The sequence below is a fragment of the Convolutriloba macropyga genome, chromosome 3 (genome assembly GCF_964194025.1).
Source record: "Convolutriloba macropyga chromosome 3, txConMacr16.3, whole genome shotgun sequence".
NCBI classification, from domain to species: Eukaryota; Metazoa; Xenacoelomorpha; order Acoela; family Convolutidae; genus Convolutriloba; species Convolutriloba macropyga.
Window position 1 is genome coordinate 22,845,043 of NC_134470.1, and position 19,402 is coordinate 22,864,444.

At 32.3% G+C, this 19,402-nt stretch overlaps 2 protein-coding genes across 3 annotated transcripts in view; one reads left to right on the top strand and one right to left on the bottom strand.

The window, feature by feature from the left end:
- LOC142336073 (uncharacterized) overlaps nt 1–19,402 on the top strand; it is a 482,576-nt gene that overhangs the window by 298,560 nt on the left and 164,614 nt on the right. The gene's annotated exons all lie outside the window — the stretch shown is intronic.
- Nucleotides 1–19,402, bottom strand: part of LOC142336070 (uncharacterized) — a 114,079-nt gene that overhangs the window by 50,892 nt on the left and 43,785 nt on the right. For both annotated transcript variants that reach the window (XR_012758886.1, XM_075384582.1), the window contains exons 16-18: nt 11,270–11,387; nt 10,735–10,841; nt 432–591 (exon numbers count right to left, since the gene is read on the bottom strand). Coding sequence is in view for 1 of the 2 variants with exons in the window: in XM_075384582.1 (XP_075240697.1) it covers nt 432–591; nt 10,735–10,841; nt 11,270–11,387 (385 nt within the window). In the remaining variant the exon portion in view is untranslated. The remainder of the gene's footprint in view (nt 1–431; nt 592–10,734; nt 10,842–11,269; nt 11,388–19,402) is intronic.

The window sequence follows — 19,402 nt, forward strand, 5'->3', positions numbered from 1 at the left end:
AACAAAAAACCACTACCGATAAAGCGAATTTTTGTTCAAACACCGTATTCTTACTCTACTTTAAAATTAGAGCGAAAAAATTTCACGCCGCAAAACCACTCGCTTTTTCGCTCCATTTCCTGTTTCGGCGTGACCAAAATCACTACTCCAATTTGACTTCAAAAATCATGAAAATGTGTGAACAGACCTTAAAAAAAAAGACAGCGCCCCAATACAATTCAAATTCTTTGAATTGTAAAAAAAATAGGAGCGCTATAATAGCCGGCTGAGAAGATGAGGGCGGCTATTAAAAAAACTTTAAAAAACAATTAATTTTTTTCTGGTAAATAAACACTCTGGGGACTTTCTAAGGGTGAAAAACAGTTAAAACAAAACCACTGTAGGTTAAAAGTAAGCTGAAAAGAGTATGGAAAGAAAGAAACTGAACTGACATGAGATCTTGTTTGAACTGGTCGTTCTCCTTGGCCATGGCGTCCCTCTCACTCAGCCCCTTGTCCACTTGCACTTTGATGGATGCCAGCTGCACTTCCAGATCTCTTACCAGAGCCTGACTCCTCTCGACTTCCTCCTTCTGAGATTCACTAAGTTCACCTATAGCACACCTACTCTTATAAAAACCTGTTTGAAATTAGGGTAATAATTTTCCATATTAATAGGAATTGTATGCTAAGCTGTCTTTCATTTGGATCCATATTAGTTAGAATGATTCATATGTTCAAATGAGTTTTATGTATCGACCCCCATTCCAGTCTCAAAATGGTTGTTTTTTTTTTAATCAATTTTGGCCAATCGATATATGGCCACCACTAAGTCGTGAGTCGTATCAAAAAGACTAAAATTTTTTTTCAATTTTTTGAAAAATATCCCAGATGTTGTACCTCTACGCCAGATGATGGCACTCAAAAATTGTGCTGCAAATCATGAGTCTCTTTTGTTTCAAGATTCTCTTCCACAGTTTAAAAACTTCATTTAATTTGGTAAAATTGATCAACTTCATATCTTTTTGAGGTATTTTCAACACTGTAATTTTAACAATTACTGACGTAATTGCTCAAGAAAAATTTGTCATTGAAATAGAGCAAAGAAATGTTTCCTACCTCCCCATTTCCCTTTAGACCTTTATAGTGGTATGTAGTCATTACATACAAAGGCTATTTCCACCACATACCAGGCTACAAAAATCATTATCAACTGAAAATATCGCATTAGCTTGCTCACAAAAGGTGACAAAAGAACGAATTCGTTTACAGCAAAAAAAGAAGAAAACATTTCTCAGAGCATCAGGTTCACATTAAAAAATAAGAACTGTCGGAAAGTTTCTGTTGTTTAAAATTTTAAAAGCGATGAATAGATGCTGCTGTATTTGATCGCACCCATTTTTAAGTAAACAAGGAGGCTCGGTAATGTGCGTTTGCACATAAACTACCGACCCCGTTCATCTGAATTTTTGGCATAAATGTCTACCGAATGAGTAACAGATAGAAAATCCCCAAAAATTCAACTAATTTTCGAAAAAAAGTGTATGAACAAAAAGATAGCCTCCAACGCAGATAACTCAGTGGAGTGAAAAATGCGGCATTAGATTGATGAGATCAGCCATTATAAAGAAAGCAAGTCAGGACGAACAACAAAATTAAACAACAAAAAAACATTAATTACATCCAAAGTTTATGTCCATTTAAAAAAAAACAGATTAGCAAGGTCGAAATAGCGTCAGATAAAACTGAAACTAAACAAAAACAACTTTTAGTTCACTAGAAAATATATGGGACCACACCATAATAACGCTCGGTAACAATTAGACAAAAAAGAACAAAAAAACAGCAAAGTTAAAAAATTGGCTCAAATTTTTAAAAACAAATAGTTTGTAAGAAAGCCATTATAATTTTGCCCCTTTTTTCGCCCCTTAAAGTAATGAAAACCATTATACAGCAATTGAAAACATCAAACCTGTTCATGATCACATACGCCTCTATAGGAGGGCATTAAGACTTGTCTTCATTCAAAATTTTATGCGGTTACAAAAAGAACAACAAATAGAGGCTACAAACAAAAATTCAATTAAAAGTTGCGAGAAAACGCTGTCGAAGCCGTAAAGGCATATTTTGTACCACAAAATATGTTCAAAACTGCCTTCCTCGAACGTCAAAAAGGTGATATTCGAGCTCTCTTTAATGAGAATAGGTATTAAATCTACAAAAATGAAAAGAGGGGCAAAATTAAATAATACTTTTGTATTTTTCGAAAACAATTATTTTCCAAGTAATGAAAGCCATTAGCTACAATATGAACTAATTTATAAGATTCGTTTATTTGTTCAAAAAAGCGCTTGGGACCTGTAATTAATCAGATTATGTCTTACGTCTACAAAAAGAACGTCAAATTTAGACAACAATTAAAAACTAGCTTACTTTTTTTTGCGAAAAACCTGTGCCGAAGCAAGTAAATTCATAACGAAGTCTTTGAAACCATTACATTATTACATTTTGTACAATTGCACCATCCCTAAAAGACCATAGTTTCAAATATGGCCTGTGATAAACGAGAAAAGGTAAAAAATAGACAAAAAGAACAAATGTTAAATTTTTTTATTTTTGAAAACAATAGTTATCAAAGTCAAGAGAGCCATCAGCTATCAACTCAAAATAGAATATAGGCTCATTTATTCTTACATAACAAGCTAATGAAACCTGTCAAAATCCAGGAAATTTAATACAACTAAAGAGAAAAATTAAAAACGACAGTTAAAGCAAATATGAAAAGTTCAATTAAACTCTTCAAGAACGGGGCGCCGAAGCCGTTAAAACCATAATCCATGCCTTTAAAGATTTCTATAGGTTCATTTGTGTCCTATTCTGAGCGACAACAAGGTAATTTGTGAACTTTCAATAATGTGATAATGTGACAAAACCAAAAAAAAAAACGTGAAAAATTGGTCAATGCCTAAAAATCAAAAAAAAAAAATTGTGAAACCTAGTAGTATCAAAGCCAGAAAACCAGAACTTAACGCGCAAAAAAATACCTTTTATTTCAGTAGAAAGACGAGGAAGAATAATCAAGCTTTCTATGTTGACACTATGCTACAAGTTGACCATTAAGAGGAAAATAGTGGCAAAATTCAAAAAGCTATTGTTTATTTAAAATTCAAACATTTTTATAAGTCAAAACGACCGAAATCTTTCGAGTAAAGACACTAAAAAGATTAATTTGAAACTGCTTATGAAGCCAATCATTTCAGTAGAAAGAAGAGGAAGAAGAATCAAGCTTTCTATGTTGACACTAAGCTACAAGTTGACCAAATTAAAAGGAAAATAGTGGCAAAATTCAAAAAGCTATCGTATATTTAAAAGTCAAACATTTTTAGAAGTCAAAACGACCCAAATCTTTCGAGTAAAGAAACTAAAAACATTAATTTGAAACTGCTTATGAAGCCAGTTAGACCTATCAACACTGAGCTTCGATTTGAATTGTTCTTTCTATAATTAACATAAAAAAGATCAAAATATAAATTTTTAAAAGACCGCCTGATTACAATCCGAATTATTTTTGCATTGTAACAGTCCAAGATTAGACCAAACCAGCCTTGCTATTGCTAATTGTCCATAAAGAACACTCAATTGTTTCAAATGATATAGATCTTGATAATTGCTCAGCTAAAAGATCAAAAATATATGCTGCGTTTTCTATTATGAAAGAGTAAAGTTAGCAAAAAACGGCAAAATTTTAATTCCAGAAAATTCTCAATAGAAGAGGAAGTAGGACTAGCTCTCCTTGTTGTTTGCGAAGATTGAGTTAGTCGTTTTGGGTGTGTACTTCCGGCAATTAAAATCAAAGTGGACTAAAGAAGCTTATTTCTAGCCAAAATGTTAGCATAGTAATAAAATCAAAATAGTCAACAAAACTTTTCTGTCTTTAAAAATAAAATCAACAGTACTATTATCCACAATTTTTACATAATTTAGCAAATTGACGAAATTTTCGGCAAAAATTCCGGAAAATATGAATTAAAATAACGCAAATCGGTCTAATACTCACAAAAATTTAAACCACGATAACTCGCTCTAGAAATCGAAATTCAAAAAACCTTTTAAAGATCCATATTATGCGCTGAACGGGCTTTTTAATGATAGCACTCACAACTCTCCACCATGAATATTTCGATGGGTCTATATTGTCTTAACAAAAAAAACCCAGCTGAGTATATAGTTCCTTCCCCCTCAAGAGGGGTCGGAACAAATATTCTGAATTCACTGCTATAAATGCCTGAACAGAAGCGAAATTGCAATTTTAACCAATAATCAATTGCATTACTGTTTTATAATAAGGTTAGGTCAAAGATTAGATTAGGTCAAAGATTTAACAAACCAAAAAATCCTGACTATCAAGAACATCACAAACTTGCAGATTGTCCCACTAATTCTTTTTTTACGATACTAAGGAAAATATGTTATTTATTGAGCCCGCAACAATGAGTCTTTTTGCTCAAAGTTTTTACAATTAAAATATTTTTTCAAATTTCCAAATTTTCTTACCAAAATTTCAAACAATTGTTTCAACAATTCGAGGAATAATGATAAACTTGAATGGTGTTTTAAGGCAAAAAACTAAAAATTGTTTGTTGAACGCTTAGCCAAAAAATTGACTGTTTTCCAAACCAGGTAAAGACATTTAACAACTAGTTCAACGCTGCGCACAGATTCCTTCCGATGGCTTTTGATATTTTGCTTTTGAAAAATTTTCTTTCTATACATTGATGGATTTTGTATCAATATTCCTCTTCAGATGGCATTTGATGATTATTCTCAGTTCTATATTAAATGAAAAAAATAAGAAAGTAAAGATAAACATAAAAAATTATGTCAATATAAAAAAGCTCGAAATTCGTTAACATAGTGCGTAATGTTAAAACATTGGTTCAAAGTAAGCAAATAAACATAAGATATTTAATTGCCAGAACGGAGGTTTCCAAACATTCACTTGCATTGCAACTTCATTGTAGGTACCAAATAACGCTGAATTCGCATCAACAGAAGGTCGCGTAATGAGTGTGAAGATACATCATTTTTTCGATTCTGCATAAACTTTCAACACTTATTGTGATCTCTGTTTAAGAGCCTGGGCTAATTGTTGAACTTTCCTAAATAACGGAGAATCATTAGCAAGGAATCAATATTAGTGATGCTAGTACTCGAAGATTTAGATGAGAGATTGAAAAAGCAAATTTAAGGGAGTAAAGACTTTCCTTTAAAGGAGTACCAGACAAATAGAGTACGTGGGAAGCAAATTTTTCTATGCCGACGAATTTTTTGTTGAAAATCGAATTTCTCAGAGCCATTTTATAGTTACAAAGTTTTTTAGTTGTTTTTGATTCCAATTTGTTTTCCTAGTATGTAAAATATTATTTTTAAGATCACTGCAGAATCGTTACTTCGCTCGCTTTTTGAACAATTTTCAATCATTTACACCCAATTTTGGGATGTTTTTTAAAGCCATTTTGCTATTTTAGATACCTTCTGAGTCTTTCCTCTAATGTCTCAGGGTTATTCGAGTCAAACGAAGCAGTTTTTAGCCCAGTTGTCAAAACTTGTAGCTTCTCTGCTTATATATTCGGTATGCGTACATTTTAAAATTTTCTTCTTATCTCAATTGTTGGTTATTATAGCCGTTGTGCATTTATGTTCTTTTTCTTAGAATAGACAGTTTCGGTGAACTTTTTGCCTCTTTTTTTACAAAAATGTGAATAAATTTAAAATTTTCGCTTTTTTAATTCCTTTCCCCAACCTGTTTCTCCTTAATATTGATTCGTCTACCAAGTGCCACTCATTTATTGCTTTATGACACGATAAAATATTTTGCATTCGAAGCGTGTGAAAAAATGGGCAAGATTAAGTTGACAAATTGTTTCCAAATTTAGCTTTTCTCCGTTGGTTCGTTCGGGCTTTCAAGTATGACTTTGAGTGAGACGATTCCTCTTTTGCGAAAAATTTTTATCAGGATCAATTGTTGACTCATTTTGGGAGTCATTTCGGGTAATTTCGGTTTCGACGAAATAGGAGGAGCAAAAAAGCGCAAGGTTTCCCGACGTGTTTACTCTATTTCAAGGTATAGTGCATAGTGCAAAATTGGTGTATGAACAAACATTTGTATTCAAATTTTTTCAGATTTTAGCTCCAATTTTGTAGTAATTGGAGTTTTGATACGTATCAGGTGGGTAAAAGATAAAATCGAGCCTTTGGGTAATTTCTGGAATTCATGCAGCAATGCTTTTTAATTCGCCTTCCTCGACTTTTGTTGCGACCATTTGACCACGCGCCAAGAAATAAAAAAACCGACTTTTTTCGGTGACTATTACCAATCAGGAGCTAAATTCTTGTGCGTGACGTCATTTTTGACGTGCGTGACTTGTGCGTGACGAAAAACCTGTGCCGAAGCCAGTAAATTCATAACGAAGTCTTTCAAACCATTAAATTTTGTACAATTGCACCTTCCCTAAAAGACCATAGTTTCAAATCTGGCCTGTGATAAACGAGAAAAGGTAAAAAAATAGACAAAAAGAACAAATGTTAAATTTTTTTATTTTTGAAAACAATAGTTATCAAAGTCAAGAGAGCCATCAGCTATCAACTCAAAATAGAATATAGGCTCATTTATTCTTACATAACAAGCTACTGAAACCTGTCAAAATCCAGGAAATTTCATACCACTAAAGAGAAAAATTAAAAACGACAGTTAAAGGCAAATATAAAAAGTTCAATTAAAACCCTCAAGAACGGGGTGCCGAAACCGTTAAAACCATAATCCATGCCTTTAAAGAATTCTATATGTTCAATTGTGTCCTATTCTGAGCGACAACAAGGTAATTTGTGAACTTTCAATAATGTGATAATGTGACAAAACGAAAAAAAAACGTGAAAAATTGGTCAATGCCTAAAAATAAAAAAAAAATTGTGGAACCTAGTAGTATCAAAGCCAGAAAACCAGAACTTAAAAAATACCTTTTATTTCAGTAGAAAGACGAGGAAGAATAATCAAGCTTTCTATGTTGACACTATGCTACAAGTTGACCATTAAGAGGAAAATAGTGGCAAAATTCAAAAAGCTATTGTTTATTTAAAATTCAAACATTTTTATAAGTCAAAACGACCGAAATCTTTCGAGTAAAGACACTAAAAAGATTAATTTGAAACTGCTTATGAAGCCAATCATTTCAGTAGAAAGAAGAGGAAGAAGAATCAAGCTTTCTATGTTGACACTAAGCTACAAGTTGACCAAATTAAAAAGAAAATAGTGGCAAAATTCAAAAAGCTATCGTATATTTAAAATTCAAACATTTTTAGAAGTCAAAACGACCCAAATCTTTCGAGTAAAGAAACTAAAAACATTAATTTGAAACTGCTTATGAAGCCAGTTAGACCTATCAACACTGAGCTTCGATTTGAATTGTTCTTTCTATAATTAACATAAAAAAGATCAAAATACAAATTTTTAAAAGACCGCCTGATTACAATCCGAATTATTTTTGCATTGTAACAGTCCAAGATTAGACCAAACCAGCCTTGCTATTGCTAATTGTCCATAAAGAACACTCAATTGTTTCAAATGATATAGATCTTGATAATTGCTCAGCTAAAAGATCAAAAATATATGCTGCGTTTTTTATTATGAAAGAGTAAAGTTAGCAAAAAACGGCAAAATTTTAATTCCAGAAAATTCTCAATAGAAGAGGAAGTAGGACTAGCTCTCCTTGTTGTTTGCGAAGATTGAGTTAGTCGTTTTGGGTGTGTACTTCCGGCAATTATAATCAAAGTGGACTAAAGAAGCTTATTTCTAGCCAAAATGTTAGCATAGTAATAAAATCAAAATAGTCAACAAAACTTTTCTGTCTTTAAAATTAAAATCAACAGTACTATTATCCACAATTTTTACATAATTTAGCAAATTGACAAAATTTTCGGCAAAAATTCCGGAAAAAATGAATTAAAATAACGCAAATCGGTCTAATATTCACAAAAATTTAAACCACGATAACTCGCTCTAGAAATCGAAATTCAAAAACCTTTTAAAAATCCATATTATGCGCTGAACGGGCTTTTTAATGATAGCACTCACAACTCTCCACCATGAATATTTCGATGGGTCTATATTGTCTTAACAAAAAAAACCCAGCTGAGTATATAGTTCCTTCCCCCTCAAGAGGGGTCGGAACAAATATTCTGAATTCACTGCTATAAATGCCTGAACAGAAGCGAAATTGCAATTTTTACCAATAATCAATTGCATTACTGTTTTATAATAAGGTTAGGTCAAAGATTAGATTAGGTCAAAGATTTAACAAACCAAAAAATCCTGACTATCAAGAACATCACAAACTTGCAGATTGTCCCACTAATTCTTTTTTTACGATACTTAGGAAAATTTGTTATTTATTGAGCCCGCAACAATGAGTCTTTTTGCTTAAAATTTTTACAATTTATATATTTTTTCAAATTTCCAAAGTTTCTTACCAAATTTTCAAACAATTGTTTCAACAATTCGAGGAAAATGATAAACTTGAATGGTGTTTTAAGGCAAAAAATTAAAAATTGTTTGTTGAACGCTTAGCCAAAAAATTGACTGTTTTCCAAACCAGGTAAAGACATTTAACAACTAGTTTAACGCTGCGCACAGATTCCTTCCGATGGCTTTTGATATTTTGCTTTTGAAAAATTTGCTTTCTATACATTGATGGATTTTGTATCAATATTCCTCTTCAGATTGCATTTGATGATTATTCTCAGTTCTATATTAAATGAAAAAAATAAGAAAGTAAAGATAAACATAAAAAATTATGTCAATATAAAAAAGCTCGAAATTCGTTAACATAGTGCGTAATGTTAAAACATTGGTTCAAAGTAAGCAAATAAACATAAGATATTTAATTGCCAGAACGGAGGTTTCCAAACATTCACTTGCATTGCAACTTCATTGTAGGTACCAAATAACGCTGAATTCGCATCAACAGAAGGTCGCGTAATGAGTGTGAAGATATATCATTTTTTCGATTCTGCATAAACTTTCAACACTTATTGTGATCTCTGTTTAAGAGCCTGGGCTAATTGTTGAACTTTCCTAAATAACGGAGAATCATTAGCAAGGAATCAATATTAGTGATGCTAGTACTCGAAGATTTAGATGAGAGATTGAAAAAGCAAATTTAAGGGAGTAAAGACTTTCCTTTAAAGGAGTACCAGACAAATAGAGTACGTGGGAAGCAAATTTTTCTATGCCGGTGAATTTTTTGTTGAAAATCAAATTTCTCAGAGCCATTTTATAGTTACAAAGTTTTTTAGTTGTTTTTGATTCCAATTTGTTTTCCTAGTATGTAAAATATTATTTTTAAGATCACTGCAGAATCGTTACTTCGCTCGATTTTTGAACAATTTTCAATCATTTACACCCAATTTTGGGATGTTTTTAAAGCCATTTTGCTATTTTAGATACCTTCTGAGTCTTTCCTCTAATGTCTCAGGGTTATTCGAGTCAAACGAAGCAGTTTTTAGCCCAGTTGTCAAAACTTGTAGCTTCTCTGCTTATATATTCGGTATGCGTACATTTTAAAATTTTCTTCTTATCTCAATTGTTGGTTATTATAGCCGTTGTGCATTTATGTTCTTTTTCTTAGAATACACAGTTTCGGTGAACTTTTTTGCCTTTTTTTTTACAAAAATGTGAATAAATTTAAAATTTTCGCTTTTTTAATTCCTTTCCCCAACCTGTTTCTCCTTAATATTGATTCGTCTACCAAGTGCCACTCATTTATTGCTTTATGACACGATAAAATATTTTGCATTCGAAGCGTGTGAAAAATTGGGCAAGATTAAGTTGACAAATTGTTTCCAAATTTAGCTTTTCTCCGTTGGTTCGTTCGGGCTTTCAAGTATGACTTTGAGTGAGACGATTCCTCTTTTGCGAAAAATTTTTATCAGGATCAATTGTTGACTCATTTTGGGAGTCATTTTGGGTAATTTCGGTTTCGACGAAATAGGAGGAGGAGCAAAAAAGCGCAAGGTTTTTCGACGTGTTTACTCTATTTCAAGGTATAGTGTATAGTGCAAAATTGGTGTATGAACAAACTTTTGTATTCAAATTTTTTCAGATTTTAGCTCCAATTTCGTAGTAATGGGAGTTTTGATACGTATCAGGTGGTTAAAAGATAAAATCGAGCCTTTGGGTAATTTCTGGAATTCATGCAGCAATGTTTTTTAATTCGCCTTCCTCGACTTTTGTTGTGACCATTTGACCACGCGCCAAGAAATAAAAAAACCGACTTTTTTCGGTGACTATTACCAATCAGGAGCTAAATTCTTGTGCGTGACGTCATTTGTCCAGGCATTCTGTATGCTTTTAAGATAGATAGTTATAATGCGAAATTACTTGAAGGACATTAAATTTTGAAATTTGATATAAAAATAAGTAGAGAATTTCAAATCATATTCCCATTTTCTTGAATCTCACTTTTTTATCTTTGGTCTGGGTGTTTTTAGTTAGGGGGTATCAACAGTCTATTTGGCGGATATTCTGCAACAATCAGCCCACTGTTAAATTTTCGGTCCTTAAATCCCAACAACGAATTTACTCTACAGTGAGAATTTGAACTAGATGCACCGGAACTTAATTTGCAAACAGCCTAGCTATTCCCACTGACTCCATTTAAGATAAAACGTTGTAGGGAAAATACATAAAACTTATACTAACCAGCAACGTCATTAAGTCTGGCGTTGGCTCCTGCCAAGTCTCTTGTTAGACCCTCAATCACAACTTCATTCTCTTTCAGCTGCTTCTTAGCCTCTGACAACTCAGTCCTGCAACACGTTTCGTAATTTATTATATTGGTAACAGTTATCAATCGATATTTCTGAATCATCCATTGCATTAGCTGACGTCTCTTGATATTTACACTTGCTATTTACATCATATATAGATAGACACTTGTACTAAATTTTTATCCGTCATTTTTATACTGTCGAGATCCAAACTGATGAAGGTGTTCAAAATAAACGATTTTCAACAGTAGCAAAAAATTATTTCTGCTATCAAATAGCAGATCAACTTCTCATAGACAACCTAATTATTGTACTTTAGAGTCCGAACATACAAGAAACATTTATCTTCACAAATAGTAAGTATCAATAGCAAAGTAGTTTTTATGAAATAGGCTTTCAAAACTAAGAAAAACCGGCATAAACTGCTGTAAACCCACCTGCAATATGTTAAATTTTCTAACAAGTACCTAAGCAAGACGACCAGCTGTTCCAGAGCATGTAAGTCTTCCATGGTTCTCACTGGTGTTATAGAGGCCGGCTTTGGAGGTATTTTGGGTTTCTCTCGGGTGTACTTGGCGATAATTTCTGTAACAAACATTCCTATTTCAATCACGTTCGGTAGGGTAATATATTTAAACGCTGTTATATTTTGAAGCTATGGAGGCCGTTTTATGATAGTCAATAAAAGTCATACTAGTGTCATAAAAACAAGGAGGATCAAAATTATACAGTACTATATAATCGAAATAATAGAAGGCCAGCATTCTTCATTAATAACATCGGATGAGCATGAAGCAGCTTTCACTCAAACAGATGTGAAAAAAATAGTCGAGAAAGCCAAAACGCCAGATTGTGGAAAGTCAACAGTAAATTAAGATACAATATTGTTGCACGCCCCGAAAAGGCGAAAAACTGCGAAAAGAAACAAACAGAGGAAACCCCAAGAAACGACTGAAAGAATCGTATCGACCCTAACATAGCAACCAAAGGACGATTCACTTGAAAGCTGAAAATTGGACAAAACAATTGAAAAATTCCGAAAAGAAAGATCTTAAAGCATTCAACCTAAACAAAATTCCAAGAAGCCAATAGGGTGGATATCTTGCAAGATTCTTGCAATACATGGTCATTTTGCAAGATCGTTTAGAAGATTTTTTAAAAAAAAACAGGATGACAAAGGCTTTGGAAAATGACTAGCTACATTGCGAGAGACTCTGGCAAGTTCGTTTCGATCTGACAGGGTAAACTTTAAACGAGTCATTTTGGGATCATTTTCTATCAGCTGAACCGAAACTCCAGACGACGTTAAAATGAGATTAAGCAATTAGAAAACAATTCGTTTCAGCTGATATTTGCAATAATATGATATTTCATTGCTAATTCGGAAACTAATCAAACTCAATTTTTTTTCATATTACAAAAAAAATAAACGCATATCATCTCCCCTTCTTGATTGCTTTGAAATAATTTTAAACTGCCATCGATGCTACCGAATTTACCAAATACCAAGATTCTTATATAAAAGAGAACCAACGTCACTGAAATACTATAGACATGACATTCTAAATTACTTTATTCTTGCGTTTACGGCTAGATTCAATCAATCATCTTAATATGTAGCGTGACAGCAGGAGATAAGTTGTGTGATTCACACGACATTTATTGGTAGTTCGATTCCCTGCGTCAGTGAAGCTATCTATGTGAGGATGAGCTCTTAATTAACCATAGCTTCCGGTTGACCCATCCTGGCCAATCCTGGTTCCAATTAGCGCGACCAATCCTGGTTGCAATAATGGTACCACGTTTAAATTTCAGACGCAAAAAAGCGGTTGAAATGTGCCGAATAAAAGAATAAGACAGCTGATAACAAACCACTGTTAATGGACTGCAGACTAAAAACCTAATGCTGCTCCGCTCCGAATATGCAGAAAAAAATTATTTTACATCATTATTATTTACAATATTGGTATCACAACAGAAAGCAAACCTGCTATTGGTATCACATCCGAATGTTGAAAAAAAAACAAATTGAGCACAGTTTTCATATCCTTCGCAAAACGAAGGCGGCTGCAAAAAATAACTACTAAGATTCAATTAGATGGAAAATTCAACTTTTGTTGGCACGTTATTATTTGTTCTAATTTAGTTGACTTACAAGTAGTTTCCAGAAAACATTGAAAAACGTCATTCTTTAAAAAATAAACAAGGCTGCAGACAGCGGCGAAAAATTTGCTTGCTTGCAGTTGTTGACGAAAAGAGCTACAAAACTGCATTGGCAAAACCAAAAGAATGATTTTAAAAAATGAAATTAGATCGGAAATTTCAAAAAAATATCTTCAAGTAGATCAAATAGTGTTTCTCTCAAATTTCCATCATGTATACTCTATTTTTTTTTCCACGTTCCACATTACTGAACTTAAATGGGAGTTTGCGTGGTTAAATTAAAGTTAAACTGTAGAGCGCAGAAGACATCTTTTTGATAATCACAGATATTCTGACATTTAGTGCTACTGGCAACTGTAAAATGACCTCACGCACGCAATTTCAGCTTCCGATGGGCAAAAATCGGATAGCAGAAAATGACTTTTCACGCTTTTGCGTATGAAATAAGGTAAAATACAGAGTCAAAATGAGATGACGAAACAGAAAGAAAAACCAATGCAACTGCAATATAGGTACAATCAGCTTAAAATTCCTAAGCTATAATTAAAAGGAAAATCAATCGCCTATCCATTGCCAAATAAGCATAGCTTTAATTGGGTTGCATGAAAAGTTACCCAATGCCAAAATACTCAACACGCCAAAACATTTCGTGACATAATACCCATTTTATTCTCATTGATCTTTTGATTCAATAATACAATAGAAAACAAAGAGGCTCGGAAATGTGCATTTGCATATGATGTTCCGACCCCGCCCATCCACGGTTTGGTTTAAAAGTCTACCAAATGAGGAAGAGAAAGAAAAAGTTCAAAAAATCACATATCTTTCAGCAAACAGTTAATTGAAAAAATAATGCTGGATTAGAGAGCCGATCAGACTTGCCATCAATGAGAGTACTGGACAAGACACACACAAAAACAAATAATAGCAAACATTAATTACGAGCAAAAATAGATGACTATAATTAAAAGAAACAGAAAACAACAAAACGAAAAAGGAATCCGATAAAACCAGATCCAAACAAATCAACCTGTACTTCATTAGAAGTTCATTGGATAAGATATAAGACCTCTCAATAATGCGACTCGGTGACACGGCGACAAAGGAGAGCAAATACAACAAAGTTCAAAAACAAATTTCTCTTTGTGAAACCAACCGATTTCAAATTGAGTGAAACCACTGAGTAAGACTGATCGAAACCAAAGCTCAAAAATCCACTGATTTTTTTTAAACGAAATATTTTCAAAAGTTCAAAAAAAACAATAAGCTTTCAACTTAAAACAAAAACAGATCAATTTGCAACTGCTCAGGAATCCAGTTTTGCTTGTTATTATAGAGACCAAACCAAACGTCAGAGATCAGCAAATAAGGACAGAACTGAAAATTTCACAAACAACTTATCGAAGCCAGTGCTGACACCATTATATCTATAATATATTAAAGACCATTAAAAAAAATTAAACTGATCACAATGATCAAATGATTTGCGTTGGTCTCTTTTGATTTGAACTGGGTCTTCTCGGTCTTTGTGGAAAAGACAACAAAAAGAACCACAAATGTAGACCAGTATCGAAAACTCAATAAATTCTTATGAAAACACATTTCTAAGCTCTCTAGACACCTGTCAAAACAAAGCCAATAGCAAAAAAAGTTTAGAACAACATAAAATTGATGAGCTCTATCAATAACAAGACTTAAGTAATTGTTGACAAAAAGAACAAAAAAATGGGAGAACAAAAAACAGAAACTTTTTCTTTAAAAAAATAAACTGAAAGTCTTTAAAACCGTTAGATATAAATTGAAATCAGGTAAAAGGTTCAACTAAACAATCGTGGGCGCAATGAAGGCTTTTGGTTGTTATAAATATGCTGAACGAATACATAAAGAACGATATTTAGAGGCAAAAACAAAAATATCCTATTAAAACTTGGGAGAGCACGGATGCGCAGCTATTAAATCTAAAGGCTACTCAATGAAGTCTTTAAACATTCTTCTTTTGTGCATTCCCTCAAGGCCAGTTGGAACTATTTATAACGTGATAAGTTGAAACAAGAACAAATAACAACCCCTAAAACAGGAAAATATGCAAAAATTGGGAAACAGAAAACTATTTTCTTTTAAAAAAATTGAAAGTCAGTAGAACTTTGACTCCAATCCAAAATCAGTAAATAAGATCATTTCAACATCTATAGAAGCAATTAGGGCTTTTGATTGACAGGAAAATGCCGTATGAAAACGGCTTTGCAGTCGTTAAAACTACTAGCTATTCACGGAAGTCATAAAAAAATGTTTTTTTTTTTGCGCATTCTTTTAATGCCAATTGGAGCTATACTTAATATGATTAGTTGAAAAGGGAATAACCAACTACCTCAAATACAGAAAAATATGCAAAAATTTACAAAATTATATCACTTTTGCAGTAAGAAAGGAAAAAAATATTACCTGATAATAAGACCAGCATAAAGAGTATTTTTTCCTTAACGTGGAATTTAAATTAAGACTAGGCTATATGTGGACAAAAATAAGGCTGAAAAATGACATATTTCAAGACTTCACTAGCATTCTCTTAATACAAATATAATCAAAGTCATAAGAGGCGTTAATAACAACTGGAGGTATTGCATAGGCTCACCCGCAGCTCTTTAAGAACGCAATTGAATCATTAATTAATAAAACGTAGTCATAAAACTGCAAAAAGAATGATAAATGAACCCAAAACAAAAAAGAGTTTACGAAAATACGTTGTCAAAGCCATAAAAACTATTAGCTTTTCTCTGAAGACAAATTATATTTTCATATGTCCTTATTTTGTTGTGAATAAGATCTTTCATTGATTGAGCCGTTAATCTAATTAATTCTTGTCAGTAATCAACATAAAAGACTGCAAAACAATTTTGAAAAAGACCCCGCACTTAAATGATAAGAATAATTATTGATTGTAGGAATCCATGATGGGTTCAAACCCAGACCTGATTTTTCCCAGCGTACAACAAAAAACAATTAGTTATTCTATATGTTTGCAAAATAGATAAATTAGCAAATGAAACATTATTCAAAAATATTATTGATTAGCAAATGAATAATTATGCATTTTGTATAATTATTAGGCTTACTCTTTGAAAAGCCGAAAAAATTCCAGAAATCTCCTATAGGAAGCGAATGCACAGCTATCTTTTTGGAGTTTTCAAAGATTGTGGCAGCAGATGTTATGTCAGGACTTCCTGCAAATTCAAACGAGGTTGGAAACAAAAACTTATTTGGAGCCTTTTTAATTTAAAAAAATAAAAAATTCAAAAAAATTAGCAGAAATATTTACCAAGAACTCGGATAAAACAAATTGGCGAGGCCTCTCTACCCTTAGCCGTAGAACCAATCACATTGTTTTTAGAAATATAAACCAATTTTAGCACGATCGACGAATAGAAGAGCGAAGAAGAGCAAAGAACACAAAGTTCAAAAATACGTTTCTCTTTTTCAAACCAGCAATTTCAAAATGATTGAAACCACTGCGTAGGACTGATTAAACCCAAGCTCAAAAGTCCATTGAATTTTTTAAAAGAAATATTTTCAAAAATTCAAACAAACCAAAGGCTTTCAGCTTACAACAAAAACAGATCAATTTACAACTGCTCAGGAATCCAGTTTTGCTTGTTATTATAGAGACCAAACCAAACGTCAGAGATCAGCAAATAAGGACAGAACTGAAAATTTCACAAACAACTTTTCGAAGCCAGTGCTGACACCATTATATCTATAATATATTAAAGACCATTAAAAAAATTAAAATGATCACAATGATCAAATGATTTGCGTTGGTCTCTTTTGATTTGAACTGGGTCTTCTCGGTCTTTGTGGAAAAGACAACAAAAAGAACCACAAATGTAGACCAGTATCGAAAACTCAATAAATTCTTATGAAAACACATTTCTAAGCTCTCTAGACACCTGTCAAAACAAAGCCAATAGCAAAAAAGTTTAGGTTAACATAAAATTGATGAGCTCTATCAATAACAAGATTTAAGTAATTGTTGACAAAAAGAACAAAAAAATGGGAGAACAAAAAACAGAAACTTTTTCTTTAAAAAAATAAACTGAAAGTCTTTAAAACCGTTAGATATAAATTGAAATCAGGTAATAGGTTCAATTAAACAATCGTGGGCGCAATGAAGGCTTTTGATTGTTATAAATATGCTGAACGAATACATAAAGAACGATATTTAGATGCAAAAACAAAAATATCCTATTAAAACTTGGGAGAGCACGGATGCGCAGCTATTAAATCTAAAGGCTACTCAATGAAGTCTTTAAACATTCTTCTTTTGTGCATTCCCTCAAGGCCAGTTGGAACTATTTATAACGTGATAAGTTGAAACAAGAACAAATAACAACCCCTAAAACAGGAAAATATGCAAAAATTGGGAAACAGAAAACTATTTTCTTTTAAAAAAAATGAAAGTCAGTAGAATTTTGACTCCAATCCAAAATCAGTAAATAAGATCATTTCAACATCTATAGAAGCAATTAGGGCTTTTGATTGACAGGAAAATGCCGTATTAAAACGGCTTTGCAGTCGTTAAAACTATTAGCTATTCACGGAAGTCATAAAAAAATGTTTTTTTGCGCATTCTTTTAATGCCAATTGGAGCTATACTTAATATGATTAGTTGAAAAGGGAATAAACAACTACCTCAAATAAAGAAAAATATTCAAAAATTTACAAAATTAAATCACTTTTGTAGTAAGAAAGCAAAAAAAATAATACCTGATAATAAGACCAGCATTAAGAGTATTTTTTCCTTAACGTGGAATTTAAATTAAGACTAGGCTATATGTGGACAAAAATAAGGCTGAAAAATGACATATTTCAAGACTTCACTAGCATTCTCTTAAAACAAATATAATCAAAGTCATAAGAGGCGTTAATAACAACTGAAGGTATTGCATAGGCTCACCCGCAGCTCTTTAAGAACGCAATTGAATCATTAATTAATAAAACGTAGTCATAAAACTGCAAAAAGAATGATAAATGAACCCAAAACAAAAAAGAGTTTACAAAAATACGTTGTCAAAGCCATAAAAACTATTAGCTTTTCTCTGAAGACAAATTATATTTTCATATGGCCTTATTTTGTTGTAAATAAGATCTTTCAATGATTGAGCCGTGAATCTAATTAATTCTTGTCAGTAATCAACATAAAAGACTGCAAAACAACTTTGAAAAAGACCCCGCACTTATATGATAAGAATAATTATTGATTGTAGGAATCCATGATGGGTTCAAACCCAGACCTGATTTTTCCCAGCGTACAACAAAAAACAATTAGTTATTCTATATGTTTGCAAAATAGATAAATTAGCAAATGAAACATTATTCAAAAATATTATTGATTAGCAAATGAATAATTATGCATTTTGTATAATTATTAGGTTTACTCTTTGAAAAGCCGAACAAAAATTCCAGGAATCTCCTATAGGAAGCGAATGCATAGCTATCTTTTTGGAGTTTTCAAAGATTGTGGCAGCAGATGTTATGTCAGGACTTCCTGCAAATTCAAACGAGGTTGGAAACAAAAACTTATTTGGAGCCTTTTTAATTTAAAAAAATTAAAAAATTTAAAATTAGCAGAAATATTTACCAAGAACTCGGATAAAACAAATTGGCGAGCCCTCTCTACCCTTAGCCGTAGAACCAATCACATTGTTTTTAGAAATATAAACCAATTTTAGCACGATCGACGAATAGAAGAGCGAAGAAGAGCAAAGAACACAAAGTTCAAAAATACGTTTCACTTTTTCAAACCAATAATTTCAAAATGATTGAAACCACTGCGTAGGACTGATTAAACCCAAGCTCAAAAGTCCATTGAATTTTTTAAATGAAATATTTTCAAAAATTCAAACAAACCAAAGGCTTTCTACTTAAAACAAAAACATATCAATTTACAATTGCCCACGAATCCAGTTTTGCTTGTTATTATAGACACCAAATCAAAGGACGACAGAAAAAGAAAATAACTCAAAATTTCACAATCAATTTATCGAAGCCACAGTGCTGACACCATTATATCTATATTACAATTAAACCATTAAAAATTCTAAACTGATGAAACCGATTAAATTATTTTTTTCGGTCCCCTTTGATTTTAACTGAGTGGTCTAAATAAAGGGTCTTTGTGGAAAAGATAACAAAAAGAACCAAAAAAATTGACCATTATCGAAAACTCAATAATTCTTATGAAAACAATTTCTAAGCTCTATAGACACCCGCCGAACATAACAAACAGGAAAAAAAATGTTGAGAGCAACAAAAAATTGATGAGCTCTGTCAAAAGTAAGACTCAGTTGACGACAAAGAGAACAAAAATATGGGAATACAAAAATATTTTCTATAAAAAAAGCTATAAACTGAAATCAGGAAATAGATTCAGTTAAACAATC